This window comes from Panulirus ornatus, chromosome 2 (genome assembly GCF_036320965.1).
Source record: "Panulirus ornatus isolate Po-2019 chromosome 2, ASM3632096v1, whole genome shotgun sequence".
NCBI classification, from domain to species: domain Eukaryota; kingdom Metazoa; phylum Arthropoda; class Malacostraca; order Decapoda; family Palinuridae; genus Panulirus; species Panulirus ornatus.
The window spans coordinates 21355725-21370022 of NC_092225.1; the positions used below are offsets into that span (position 1 = coordinate 21355725).

General features: G+C 50.0%; 1 protein-coding gene across 6 annotated transcripts in view; it reads left to right on the forward strand.

The window, feature by feature from the left end:
- Nucleotides 1-14298, forward strand: part of trio (trio Rho guanine nucleotide exchange factor) — a 630725-nt gene that overhangs the window by 415396 nt on the left and 201031 nt on the right. For all 6 annotated transcript variants that reach the window (XM_071671150.1, XM_071671126.1, XM_071671117.1 and 3 more), the window contains one exon: nucleotides 8403-8502. In XM_071671150.1, coding sequence (XP_071527251.1) covers nucleotides 8403-8502 — 100 coding nt within the window. The remainder of the gene's footprint in view (nucleotides 1-8402; nucleotides 8503-14298) is intronic.

Here is a 14298-nt window from a genome sequence, read left to right on the forward strand (position 1 = left end):
GACCCTCAGAGCATGACTGTACGACCCTGTGATCATGACTGTACTACCCTCTGATCATGACTGTACGACCCTGTGATCATGACTGCACGACCCTCAGAGCATGACTGTACGACTCTCTGATCATGACTGTACGACCCTGTGATCATGACTGCGACCCTCAGAGCATGACTTTACGACCCTGTGATCATGACTGTACTACCCTCTGATCATGACTGTACGACCCTCAGAGCATCCTGTACGACCCCTCTGATCATGACTGTACGACCCTCTGATCATGACTGTACGACCCTCTGATCATGACTGTATGACCCTCAAAGCATCCCTGTACGACCCCTCTGTGCATGAGTGTGTACGTCCCTTGGGTGTGATGGCCATGTCCTTGACTTCACTTTCAGGGTCAGGTCAGAGGTCATCTCATCACGGCCAAGGGCCGGGGTCAACAGGTGTGAGGCACATAACGCTGATGCTGTTGACAAATTTAACGTGACCTTTGGCATAGTGACAGTTTTGTCTTCGACTTTTGACCACAGTGGCGGCTCTGGTTTAACCTTTGACCTTAATTACTTATTTAGGGGAACTTTAGTCTTGCTGGAGGGTTCGGCATTACCTGTCACTATGGTGGTACACGTTTTGTAACGTTTAGTGACGACTGTAACATGACCTTAAACCACAGGGGGGGGGGGGGAACACCTTGTGTAGACCTTTTGGTCATAGTGACAGTTCACTCTTAGTTTTATACCATAGTGACAACTGTAGCGTAACACGCGACCCCTTGGCCATAGTGACAACTGTAGCGTAACACGCGGCCCCCAGGCCATAGTGACCACTGTAGCGTAACACGCGACCCCCCAGGCCATAGTGACAACTGGAGCGTAACATGCGGCCCCCAGACCATAGTGACAACTGTAGCGTAACACGCGACCCCCTGGCCATAGTGACAACTGCATCATAACCTTTGACGTTATTTGAATCCGTAGCGTTACCTACGGCCTGAAGTGTTACCTCGCACCTTTGTGACAACAGAACTTGTGACGTTAACGAGAAGTGAAGATAACACTGAAGGTTGTTTTGACTGTACCCTACACTCTCTCATCACAGTGACAACCATTTTACAACGATACACCTTAGACATGCACGTGTACTGTACATACACCTTAGACATACACGTGTACTGTGCTCACACCATAGACATACACGTGTACTGTACAGACACCTTGTACACTTGTACTGTACATACACCTTAGACATACACGTGTACTGTACATACACCTTAAACATGCACATTTACTGTACATACACCTTAGACATACACGTGTACTGTACATACACCTTGGACATAAATGTGTACTGTAACTCCTAGTGAGACATACAACCGTAATGTAACATTTAATGAGATAGATAACTATGGAGTACCCCTAGTGAGGCAGACGAGTATAAAGTAACCCCATAACTCCCTGTTGAGGTAGGGAGCGTGTTGAGAACTGCTTCACAAGATCTTGCAAGCTTGCACCACCTTAACACAGGATATCCTTACCAAGTCCCTGGTTGCTGGGATTAGCGCTAATGTTATCTTGCCACCACCACCACCACGCTCTTGGTCTTCCCAGTGGTCATCTGTTTGGGTCCCAGTTAAATGTTTGCGTCGGACGTGTCGCTGGGAGCGTCCCCCTTCACGTGTCCAGGCCCACGACTGTGGCTTTATCTCTGTATGTGGTATAAGGTGGCAGGATGTTTGCCTGTCTCCTTATCTCTTCACTAACCATACTGTTCACACCTTTGTTTTTTTTTTGTTTTGTTTTGTTTTTTACCACCACCACCAAGACACGAACTTATCACCTCACAGCTGTTTCTGTGTTGCTCTTCAAACTCTTGTGTCAGGACAGTGATCGCTCTTATACAAAAAATCTTTAAAGAGGATTTGATACGTGTGATCATTACACGAAAGTGCACTTGGGAACTTCCCCGTGGAGTAGGAGAAATTTATTTGATCACGCGCTCAATTTTCATGGAGGTAGAGACTGGTAGTAGTACGAGTGTTGTTAGAATACAGTTTTATTCAGTTCGTGGGGGAAAAGAAAATTGCCTCGAGTGTCATCATTGATCATTCTTCCCTTGTCTTGAAAGTCCGCAGGATCAAGCCTACCATACTTTTGCTTGAAGCAACCGTTGTTTTTTAATGTGTGCGCTGAAGGTTAGGTCGTTAGCCATTATTTCATCGAGGTCTTTCGCATTATTCAACTGGTTTATGATAACGTCTGTGTCTGTCTGGTATTCTGTACTGTTTCCGATTTCTTCATTTCCCCATACCGGAGGAGTTGGAACTCATCTCCTTTGAAAAGCTAAAGATTTCGTTTATGTCTCTTTATAGCCTTTCGACGTCTCTTCTGATGAGATTTTCTTAACCATTCTTGTATCATCTGCAAAGGAGGATATGAAACTGTGGCTCGTGTGTGTGTGTGTGTGTGTGTATGTGTGTGTGTGTCAAGGTCAGAAATAAGAATGAGGAGCAGAAGGGGTGAAAGTACAGTTCCTTAGGGAAGCCACTGGGGAGATGGTATGGTTTACAATGACGTGTTGTGAACTATTATTTAAAATGCTGGTTATCCTTCTCCCAGTTTTTCTAGTTATTCCCATCTTCTGCATTCTATATACTCTTGACACCACGGTCACCTTTTCTCATATCCTCTTTCGCAAAGTCTGTGTAGATCACGTCAGCATTCCCTTTGTTTTGCAGAGCCTCAACAGTACTGTCACAGTGGTCAAGCAGCTGAGAGAGAGAGAGAGAGAGAGAGAGAGAGAGAGAGAGAGAGAGAGAGAGAGAGAGAGAGAGAGAGAGAGAGAGAGGCGAGATTTTCCCCATTCTAAGAGCAGGTTGTTGTCCTGGGTTATGTCGGTTCTTCAGTTCCGTAAATTCAGTCGGTTTTCCTGGCAGCGAGGTTGGTTGGGCTCGTTGGAGATGTGATAGTGTGCCTTGTTGATACCGAGAGACGGAGGAGGACCAGAGACAGCCACATGGGAGGGATTACCCCGTAGGTCTTGTAATCCCACGTTGATCGTATTTGGTTACCTTAGAATTCGTGAAACAGGTGTTGTTAGATAAGATATACTCGAATGAATATAGTGAAGACTGTGCCTTGGAAATGAAATAGAAATCCCAGCCTGGCTGTATGGCCAGGTTATGGTTTATTTAAAGAAAAGCGACACCGTAAAGTAATGAATAAATTGACTTAATCCCCCGCGCACTACTCTCTAACCTTGAGCATCCTCGCGCTCGACCTTTGACCTGACCTTTAGGGGCCAGGAGAGAGGTTATCATCCTACCCAGGTGCCTTACCGTCCTCCTTAGTGACCCACAATCGTCCTTAGTGACTCTCGCTGTCGTCTTTAGTGACCCGCAATCGTCCTTAGTGACTCTCGCTGTCGTCTTTAGTGACCCACAATCGTCCTTAGTGACTCGCTGTCGTCTTTAGTGACCCACAATCGTCCTTAGTGACTCTTGCTGTCGTCTTTAGTGACCCACAATCGTCCTTAGTGACTCGCTGTCTTCCTTAGTGACCCACAATCGTCCTTATTGACTCTCGCTGTCGTCTTTAGTGACCCACAATCGTCCTTAGTGACTCTCGCTGTCGTCTTTAGTGACCCACAATCGTCCTTAGTGACTCTCGCTGTCGTCTTTAGTGACCCACAATCGTCCTTAGTGACTCGCTGTCGTCTTTAGTGACCCACAATCGTCCTTAGTGACTCGCTGTCGTCTTTAGTGACCCACACTCGTCCTTAGTGACTCGCTGTCCTCCTTAGTGACCCACAATCGTCCTTATTGACTCTCGCTGTCGTCTTTAGTGACCCACAATCGTCCTTAGTGACTCTCGCTGTCGTCTTTAGTGACCCACAATCGTCCTTAGTGACTCGCTGTCGTCTTTAGTGACCCACAATCGTCCTTAGTGACTCTCGCTGTCGTCTTTAGTGGCCCCGCGGTCGTCCTTGGTGACCCAGTGTCGTCCTTAGTTACCTACCATCGTCTTTAGTAAACCTACTGGCGTCCTTAATGGCCTCCCATCGTCCTTAGTAACCTACGGCCGTCCATAGTAACCTACAGTCGTCCGAAAAGACCGTACAGTCGTCCTTAGTGAGCGTACAGTCGTCCTTAGTGACCGTACAGTCGTCCTTAGCAACGACACTTTCGTCCTGCTGTCGTCCTTAGTGACAGTACTTTCGTCCTTAGTGACCTGCCGTCGACCGTACCGTCGTCCTTAGTGACCGCAACGCCGTCCTTAGTGAACGTACCGTCGTGGTATTGAGATTGAATTGGAGAATTGAGTTTTTAATGATATAGTAGTGTGTTGTGGCGGTTGCTGGCCCGGATGTAACTATGTAGTCTTGTGGAATACCTGGCAAGTGTGTGAGGTTGGCTCTTCCCCCATACCCATTGTACACACTACTGAGTATGATACTGGCCAGCATATCAGTACGCTAGTGGCCAGTATGTTAGTATGATACTGGTCAGCATATCAGTACACTAGTGGCCAGTATATTAGTATACTATTGGCCAGCATATCAGTACACTAGTGGCCAGTACATCAGTGTACTGTTGGCCAACGTATCAGCGCACACTAGTGAACAGTATAGTAGCACAGCATTGGGAAGTACATTAGTATACAGTAATGGGCATTACATTAGCACAGTAGTGAGATGTACATTAGTACACTAGTGTGCAGTACATTAGCACATTAGTGGGCTGTGTAGCAGCCTAGTGGTAGCTCGTAATTCCCCAGGAAGGTGCTGTTGCCACCTACCTCCATACGTTACGTGGTAAATTAACCCATAGCGTCCCACATACGGCTCGTCCCGTCAATACAGCTGGCCTCGTGTTTGCTCCAGTCGGGGGAGTTTCCCGGCACGTAAGAATATGTATGATAATAATGATAGCCACAAGATAAAGCTTCCTGCCATACACTCGTAGATAAGCTGTGGCCTTCCACGAAATAGAATACCTCTCGATTGAAACGAACATTGAACGTGTTGATGAGAGGTTACAGCGCTGGGCTTCAGGTAGACGCATTGCGACGCCTCGGGGGCTTTGGCGACGTTAACTTGACCCAGTCGTCCTGCCATCCAGCTTCATGGAGACCGCTGATACGTAGTACAAAAGGCGTAAGTGCATGATGATCATGCTCTGTCGTTGTCTTACGTATACCGAGGGAGGACGGTGGTGTATGTGATGAGGGCGATGTCTCTATGGGAACCCATGTGGCACTTGGCATTTGAACGCATTAGACTCTGTAGTTACGGACCGAATCGGCCTCTGATGACCGTGTTTTTTAATTGACTGACGGGAAACAAAAGGGCTTATTAGTCATTATTGCCGAGAGGATTTTGTGTGTGTGTGTGTGTGTGTGTGTGTGTGTGTGTGTGTGTGTTGTGTGTGTGTGTGTGTGTAAACGTAATGAATAAAAATGGAAAAAGTTATTACTTTACGTGTATTGAATGGCCTCACATATACTTAACACACACACACACACACACACACACACACACACACACACACACGTGGTGTTGTGGGTAGGGTTGCTGACCATGAGTCACCACGGGCTAGCTAGCCCTGGGCTCCGGCCCGGATGGGTGGGATTGGAACCCAGGGCGCGGCAGTCGACCCACGCCCAACGCAGGTGTTCGTCCTCTCCTCGGGGCAAAGACGAGTGTGAAACACTCTCTCTCTCTCTCTCTCTCTCTCTCTCTCTCTCTCTCTCTCTCTCTCTCTCTCTCTCTCTCTCTCTCTCTCTCTCTCTCTCCGTAATGACAGTCCGCAGAAGGGAACGCCCTTCACGGATTAATGTATATATATATATATATATATATATATATATATATATATATATATATATATATATATGGGGATTTGAACCATGGAAAGGATTACATTGTGTTCCCCCCCCCCCCCCCCCCCCCTTTTCAGTATGTCGAAAATCATGGTAGAAATCCCATTAAAAAAGAAAAAAAAAAAAAGTCCACTTAAAGTGAACTTGGGTTTTATGTTATTTGTGGCCATTTGTATGTTATTGGTCGAATGTTATGATACTGTTGTAGAGAGTCTGTGTATTTTCCACGTTTTATTGTATTTGAAGTCATGAGGTTGTAACTTAGCAGCGTACGCTGAAGTGATTGTGTGTTTGTTATATTTTTGTTTGACCCATTTGCATATACTGAGGCGTTACAGACGTGACAAGGTATTGTTGGAGCACTTGGTGGGAACATGACCTTCCTCATGTATTGGTGGGGTAAGTGGGAGCGTCGTAACCTTAACCCTGTATTGTTGGAGCACTTGGTGGGGACATGACCTTCCTCATGTATTGGTGGAGTAAGTTGGAGCGTCGTAACCTTGCCTTTGTATTGTTGGAGCAAGTGGGAACATGACCTTCCCCATGTATTGGGTGGAGTCAGTGGGAGCGTCGTAACCTTACCCTTGTATTGTTGGAGCAAGTGGGAACATGACCTTCCCCATGTATTGGGTGGAGTCAGTGGGGGCGTCGTAACCTTACCCATGTATTGTTGGAGCAAGTGGGAACATGACCTTCCCCATGTATTGGGTGGAGTCAGTGGGGGCGTCGTAACCTTACCCATGTATTGTTAAAGCAGTAGGTGGGAACATGACGTTGCAGGTGTGTGAACAGGGGAACATCAGGTCACCACCAGTCTTACAAATGTTAGACTTCATCCTTTATCAACAGTGAGGTGTGTGTGTTGGGGGCGGGCGGGCGGGAGGCACTGCTGCGCCAGCTGGCAAATGAAATATGGAACGGTCCTTCACTGGGGACGCAGGATTTTGATAACCTGACGTTAACCTATATCCTGACCAGTGATATATGTGTGTGTGTGTGTGTGTTTTGGTTAACCTATATCATGAGTAGTGATATATATGTGTGTGTAGGTTAACCTATATCATGACGAGTGATATGTGTAGGTTAACCTATATCATGAGTAGTGATATATGTGGGTGTTGGTTAACCTATATCATGACGAGTGACATATGTTTGTAGGTTAACCTATATCATGGCGAGTGATATACGTGTTAAATTTAATTTATATTATGACTAGTGATGTTTGGATGTGTGTGTGTGTGTGGAGGATAACGTGCATCCTGGTAATGATAAACCATAAGTTCCAGTCACTGTTGACCTCCGGAGCAGGACGCCACGAGCCTTGTGTGTGAGGGACTGGCCTTATGATCTGAACCCTTCATGGTCAGGTCAAAGGCCAGGCCTGTAACGTAGCAGAGCGTCCTTGTCTTGAACCTCAAGGATTCAACGCCGAGTATCACATTCGCTAAGGCCTCAGGAGAAAAATCTATCTTCGTTTTCGTTTACGTAATACTTTGTAAGGATGAGAGACACAATATACGTTCGTTACGTAGGGAATACAGACCGAAACATACCAATTTGAGGTCCTTTCGAGGCTGTTTTGTGATATTGGTAGTTAACAGAGACTCGCAGAATTGCTCTACCTGATGATGTCTTCTTTCGTGTTGATGTATATATATATAAACACCTGGAGATTGAACTTTTGGTCACGTGTTGAGTTCGCGTGTTTCAGTTCCCCCATGTAACTTGCTTACTGCATGCGTATACTTGACTAACACTCTGCACTCGTGTGAGGGGCTTACACTGTTGATTTACGTCTTCCTGAAATAGATCATTACGATCTGCTGTAAATCTGTAGTTTATTTATGTTGGAAAACGAAACACATAGGAGGAAGGGCAACTTCTTTGACGTGGTGATATGGTAGATCGTGGGTAGGTGTTAGATGTTTGGTCGATAGTGGAGATGTGTTAGATACATGATAGATCGTGGATAGGTGTTAGATATATGGTACATAGTAGAGAGGGGTAGATATATATGATAGATAGTGGACAGGTGTTAGATGTATCGTAGATATAGGAGAGGTGTTAGATGTATGGTAGTTATGGAAGAGGTGTTAGATGTATCGTAGATATAGGAAAGGTGTTAGATGTATGGTAGTTATGGAAGAGGTGTTAGATGTATCGTAGATATAGGAGAGGTGTTAGATGTATCGTAGATATAGGAGAGGTGTTAGATGTATGGTAGTTATAGGAGAGGTGTTAGATGTATGGTAGTTACAGGAGAGGTGTTAGGTGTATGGTAGATAGAGGGGGTCGACTGGTAGGTTCCCCTGCTACAGTTCGTGGCTTGACCAAGTTGACAGGTATATGTATCATGACTCCGCTGGGTCATATATTTCTCGTGGGTCATCTGTGAGGTCATAGGTATGTGCTGACCTGTGTAGATGAAGAAGGTGAATGTATTGCTCACAGAACAGGAAGTTGTTGATAAGGTATATCATCTCTCCCTTCATGACTGTTGTCTAATGTTGTTGTTTTTGTTTACAGAGGGCGTGGCGGGGAGCGGCGGGGAGGGTGTGGCGGGAGGCCCCGCCCCCGCCGGTGCTGGTGGCTCCTCCCCCGTCACCAAGCGTAAGGGTTTCTCCAGGTAAGTCCCACCCACAGTCCCCACCCACTGGGTGTACACTACCTACCGTCCCACTCCACCCACTGGGTGTGTACTGCCTACCGTCCCACCCCACCCACTGGGTTTGCACTGCCTGCCGTCCCATCCCACCCACTGGGTGTGCTTTGTCTTCCGTCCCACCCCACCCACTGGGTGTGCACTGCCTGCCGTCCCATCCCACCCACTGGGTGTGCTTTGTCTTCCGTCCCACCCTACCCACTGGGTGTGCACTGCCTACCATCCCACCCCACCCAATGGGTGAACACTGCCTACCGTCCCACCCCACCCACTGGGTATACATTGCTTACCGTCCCACCCCACCCACTGGGTGTACACTGCCTACCGTCCCACCCCACCCACTGGGTGTACACTACCTTCCGCCCCACCCCACCCAATGGGTGAACACTGCCTACCGTCCCACCCCACCCACTGGGTGTACACTGCCTACCGCCCCACCCCACCCACTGGGTGTACACTGCCTACCATCCCACCCCACCCACTGGGTGTACACTGCCTTCCGCCCCACCCCACCCACTGGGTGTACACACTGCCTTCCGCCCCACCCCACCCACTGGGTGTACACTGCCTTTCGTCCCACCCCACCCACTGGGTGTACACACTGCCTTCCGTCCCACCCCACCCACTGGGTGTACACACTGCCTTCCGCCCCACCCCACCCACTGGGTGTACACACTGCCTTCCGCCCCACCCCACCCACTGGGTGTACACTGCCTTCCGTCCCACCCCTCCCACTGAGTGTACACTACCTTCCGCCCCACCCCACCCACTGGGTGTACACTACCTTCCGCCCCACCCCACCCACTGGGTGTACACTGCCTACCGCCCCACCCCACCCACTGGGTGTACACACTGCCTTCCGCCCCACCCCACCCACTGGGTGTACACTGCCTACCGTCCCACCCCCACCCACTGGGTGTACACACTGCCTATTCTCGCTACTTCCTGCTGCTCACATGCTGCTGCCTGACTGTGGGGCCAGACTCGTCTCTCGTGGGTGTCCTCGCGACTTCCCTCCTGTGATTCCTTCCCGTCTCTCTCATGACTGCGCCACACGTCCCCTCCCTCCGTGTGACTCCTTCCTTGTTCTGGTGACGTCGAGCTCATAACCCTCACGATTCCCTCTCTCTCTCTCTCTCTCTCTCTCTCTCTCTCTCTCTCTCTCTCTCTCTCTCTCTCTCTCTCGTTTCGTCCATGGTTCCCTCCTGGCATGGTGTGTGACTCCCTCCTGACATTTGCGTCATGACGCTCATGACTTCCTCGTTCTTTCCCCCCGACCCGCCTTACCTCGGCCATGGCTCCGCCGCCAGTCGCTGGCGGCTCCATTCTGGCTTGTCATGACTCCCCTCATGTCCTCCTCGCTCCCTCACGAAGCCATCCCCGGGGTGTGTTCCGTAAGGCCGTTTTGGCAACCTCCCAGCTAGTGGGTTAGTGTTGAGGGGGGGGGGGGGATTTGCCAACAACTGGCTGCCACCTCCCGCGTCTTGACCCTCCTCTAGTCCAACGCTACCAGCATCCTCTTGACCCCCTCCTCTTGACTTCACTACCCCTCACTTATATTACTTCTACCGGCAAGTACAGCCTCATATGTGGCCCTCCTCCTCCTCCTCCTCCTCCTCCTCCTCCTCCTCCTCCTCCTCTTCCTCCTCCTCCTCCTCCTCCTCCTCCTCCTCCTCCTCCTTCTCCTCCTCTGCCTCATGCACCACTCATTCGCCTCCGCTCTGCATGGAGTACATTTTCCACAGTTTAGCTTTCAACACCCGAAAGTTGGCTCAGTTTGGGAGGTACCGGTTGCAGCAGTGATACAGCCCCCTGCACCACTGGTACAATCGTCTTCCCCAGCAGTGGTACAGCCCTCTGCACCACTGGTACAATCGTCTTCCCCAGCAGTGATACAGCCCCCTGCACCACTGGTACAATCGTCTTCCCCAGCAGTGTTACAGCCCCCTGCACCACTGGTACAATCGTCTCCCCCAGCAGTGGTACAGTCTCATGCATCACTGGTACAACCGTCTTTCCAGCAGTGGTACAACCCCCTGCACCACTGGTACAATCGTCTCCCCCAGCAGTGGTACAGTCTCTTGCACCACTGGTACAACCATCTCTCCAGCAGTGAATCTTGGATCACTGTTGTCTTCGTTGGACGCACGTGGAAGGAGATTATTCCTTAATGCCGTGGGTCGAGTTTATCAGGTGGAGGACAGTACATGAGAAGGACAGACAACACACCCGATGGTGTAGATCGAGGTTATCTGCTGGAGGAGAGTACATGGGAAGGAGAGACAACACACCTGATGGTGTGAGATGTGGTTATCTGCTGAAGGACAGTGCATGGGAGGAGAGATGATAACAGACCTGATGGTGTGAGACGTGGTTATCAGCTGGAGGACAGTACATGAGAAGGACAGACAACACACCTGATGGTGTAGATCGAGGTTATCTGCTGAAGGACAGTGCATGGGAGGAGAGATGATAACAGACCTGATGGTGTGAGACGTGGTTATCAGCTGGAGGACAGTACATGAGAAGGACCGACAACACACCTGATGGTGTAGATCGAGGTTATCTGCTGAATGACAGTGCATGGGAGGAGAGATGATAACAGACCTGATGGTGTGAGACGTGGTTATCTGCTGAAGGACAGTGCATGGGAAGGAGAGATAACAGACCTGATGGTGTGAGACGTGGTTATCTGCTGAATGACAGTGCATGGGAGGAGAGATGATAACAGACCTGATGGTGTGAGACGTGGTTATCAGCTGGAGGACAGTACATGAGAAGGACAGACAACACACCTGATGGTGTAGATTGAGGTTATCTGCTGAAGGACAGTGCATGGGAAGGAGAGATAACAGACCTGATGGTGTGAGATGTGGTTATCTGGTGGAGGACAGTACATGAGAAGGACAGACAACACACCTGATGGTGTAGATCGAGGTTATCTGCTGAATGACAGTACATGGGAGGAGAGATGATAACAGACCTGATGGTGTGAGACGTGGTTATCTGCTGGAGGACAGTGCGTGAGAATGAGAGATAACAGACCTGATGGTGTTGGAGAAGGTTATCTGCTGGAGGAGATTACATAGGAAGGAGAGATGATAATAGACCTGATGGTGTGAGTCGTGCTTATCTGCTGGAGGACAGCAATAGCATCTTACATAGATAATTGACGTATTTGGAGACTGGGTGTTAATGCAAAAAGCTCTTCCCCACCCATTACTGAAGAGGAAGACGGGATAGTGATGTAGAAGGCTTCTCCCCACCCTTCATCTTCTTACATGTAGTGTACCATGTCCTCGCCTGTACCGTCTCTGCCCAGCATGGTACGATTAGTGTACCATGTCCTCGCCTGTACCATCTCTCTGCCCCTCGTGGTACATGTAGTGTACCATGTCCTCGCCTGTACCGTCTCTCTTCCCCTCGTGGTACATGTAGTGTACCATGTCCTCTCCTGTACCGTCTCTCTGTCCATCATGGTACGTGTAGTGTACCATGTCCTCGCCTGTACCGTCTCTCTGTCCATCATGATACGTGTAGTGTACCATGTCCTCGCCTGTACCGTCTCTGTGCCCATCATGGTACGTGTAGTGTACCATGTCCTCGCCTGTGCAGGTCTCTCTCTGCCCATCTCACTTCCTCGTCCAGCAGCTTCTCGCCCAGGCTGTCAGCCTGGGCCCCATCTCGTTGAAAAATCAATACTCTCTCTCTCTCTCTCTCTCTCTCTCTCTCTCTCTCTCTCTCTCTCTCTCTCTCTCTCTCTCTCTCTCTCTCTCTCTCTCTCTCTTTCCATCTTTCCTTCTCCCTCCGTCCCTCCCTCTTCCTCCCTCCAGGTTTAACTGGGGGTTTTATTACCCAGGAGTTATATCCTGTAAGTGATTTTAATCTGATGTGATATGGGTGTCACTCCTGTTCTCTGATGTTATGCCTTGGGTGTCACTCCTGTTCTCTGATGTTATATGTTAGGTGTCGCTTCTGTTCTCTGATGTTATATGTTAGGTTAGGTTAGGTTAGGTGTCACTTCTCTTCCCTGATGTTATATGTCGCTTCTGTTATGCTAAGTGTTGGGACGCCCCTGAGTAGGACGGTGGTATCTTTGGGTATGATGCGGCCTAACCTTTGACCCCGATCGTTGAGGGGTAGGTCACAGACCACGCTGTCTCACCCAAGGGTCGCACCTCTGGGGTCAGTTAGTTACGACCTGCTCAGAGTTGTGGGTCTTCCGTGTTACCAGGGTCTCCCAGGTACCAGGTCTAGTGTCTTCCGCCTCCCGGGTACCAGGTCTTGTGTCTCCCACCTCCCATTTACCAGGTCTTGTGTCTCCCACCTCCCAGGCACCAGGGTCGCCCTCCAAGTTAGCCTTTGGCTGTTGTTAGAGTGTGGTTGCGGCCGGAGAGAGAGAGAGAGAGAGAGAGAGAGAGAGAGAGAGAGAGAGAGAGAGAGAGAGAGAGAGAGAGAGAGAGAGAGCAAAGGGCGCCCCAGCCCGGCACTGGAGCCTTCCTGGCATCACTGGACGGTGGTAAGGGCGGCGGAGGCAGGGCTGCAGGGTAAGTGTGGCAGGGAGACGGAGTGTGTAGCACGCCTCTCCTTTAATGACCTCCAGTAAACGTTGCCCCGACTCATACAACACACCAGGAAACTCAGCCCTTGATCCTTTATGAGGAAAGATGGCGTTAAAGTTAACCTTGCCGGACGACGTTAATTTGATGGATGAAAATGATCGCTAAATGTATAGAGGAAATGACGTTCTCTCTCTCTCTCTCTCTCTCTCTCTCTCTCTCTCTCTCTCTCTCTCTCTCTCTCTCTCTCTCTCTCTCTCTGTTGCTGAAGTTCGCCAAGACGGATATTCTTGTCGTAAACCAACAGTGGACGTTGTGTAGTTTGATGTTCTTACTGATGGTCTGCCACCCTACCACCACCACCACCACAACTAACCCCTCACCACCACCGAGCCACCATCACCACCACCACCGCCTCTGCTTCACCACCATTCTCTGTTCTACAACCACCAAACAACACTTCCTCATCTCTTTCATCACCAGTCACCTCTGTCGCCTTCCGTTGCCCCTACCCCAGGACACAGGCTGCTGGATATGCCCCCCCCCCCCCTTACTCTGGCTCTGAGTTCCAGTCCAGTCCCTGACATCCTCCCTTCTGGCCCTGACATCCTCCGCTCTGGCACTCGGTTCTAGATCTGGCCCTGACACTCCCCTCTAGCCCCAGCTCCAGCCCTGGCCTTGACATCCTCCTCTCCGGCCCTGAGCTCCAGTTCTGTCCCTGACACTCTCCCCTCGGGCCTCAGCTCCAGCCCTGACCTGGACATCCTCGCCTCCGGCTCTCAGTTCCAGCCCTGGTCCTCACGCCTTCCACTTTGACCCGTCATCTCTAGCCCTGGCCCTGACACTCTCCCCTGTGGTCCTGAGCTCTGGGCCCTGACACCTTCTACTCTAGGCCTAGCATTCCCTGGCACTGATGGCCCTACACTCTGACCTTCTTTACGTGCTTCAGGCCTGTCTGTGACCCCCATCCACTCTGGCCCCTAACAGAACATGTTCTAGCCATGGCCCTGAGGAAGTGTCCTCTATCCCTCACAGTTCGTGCTCCAGCCCTGGCATCCCCCACCCTGGCCCTCACCTTACGTGCTCCAGCCCTGGTCCTTAGAAACAAATATTGACCCCGGCCGCTAACACTGGGGTATTCCAGATAGGTCCTGTGATTAACCATATCTCGTGTTGTGACGCCAGACTGCTCGCACTTGGC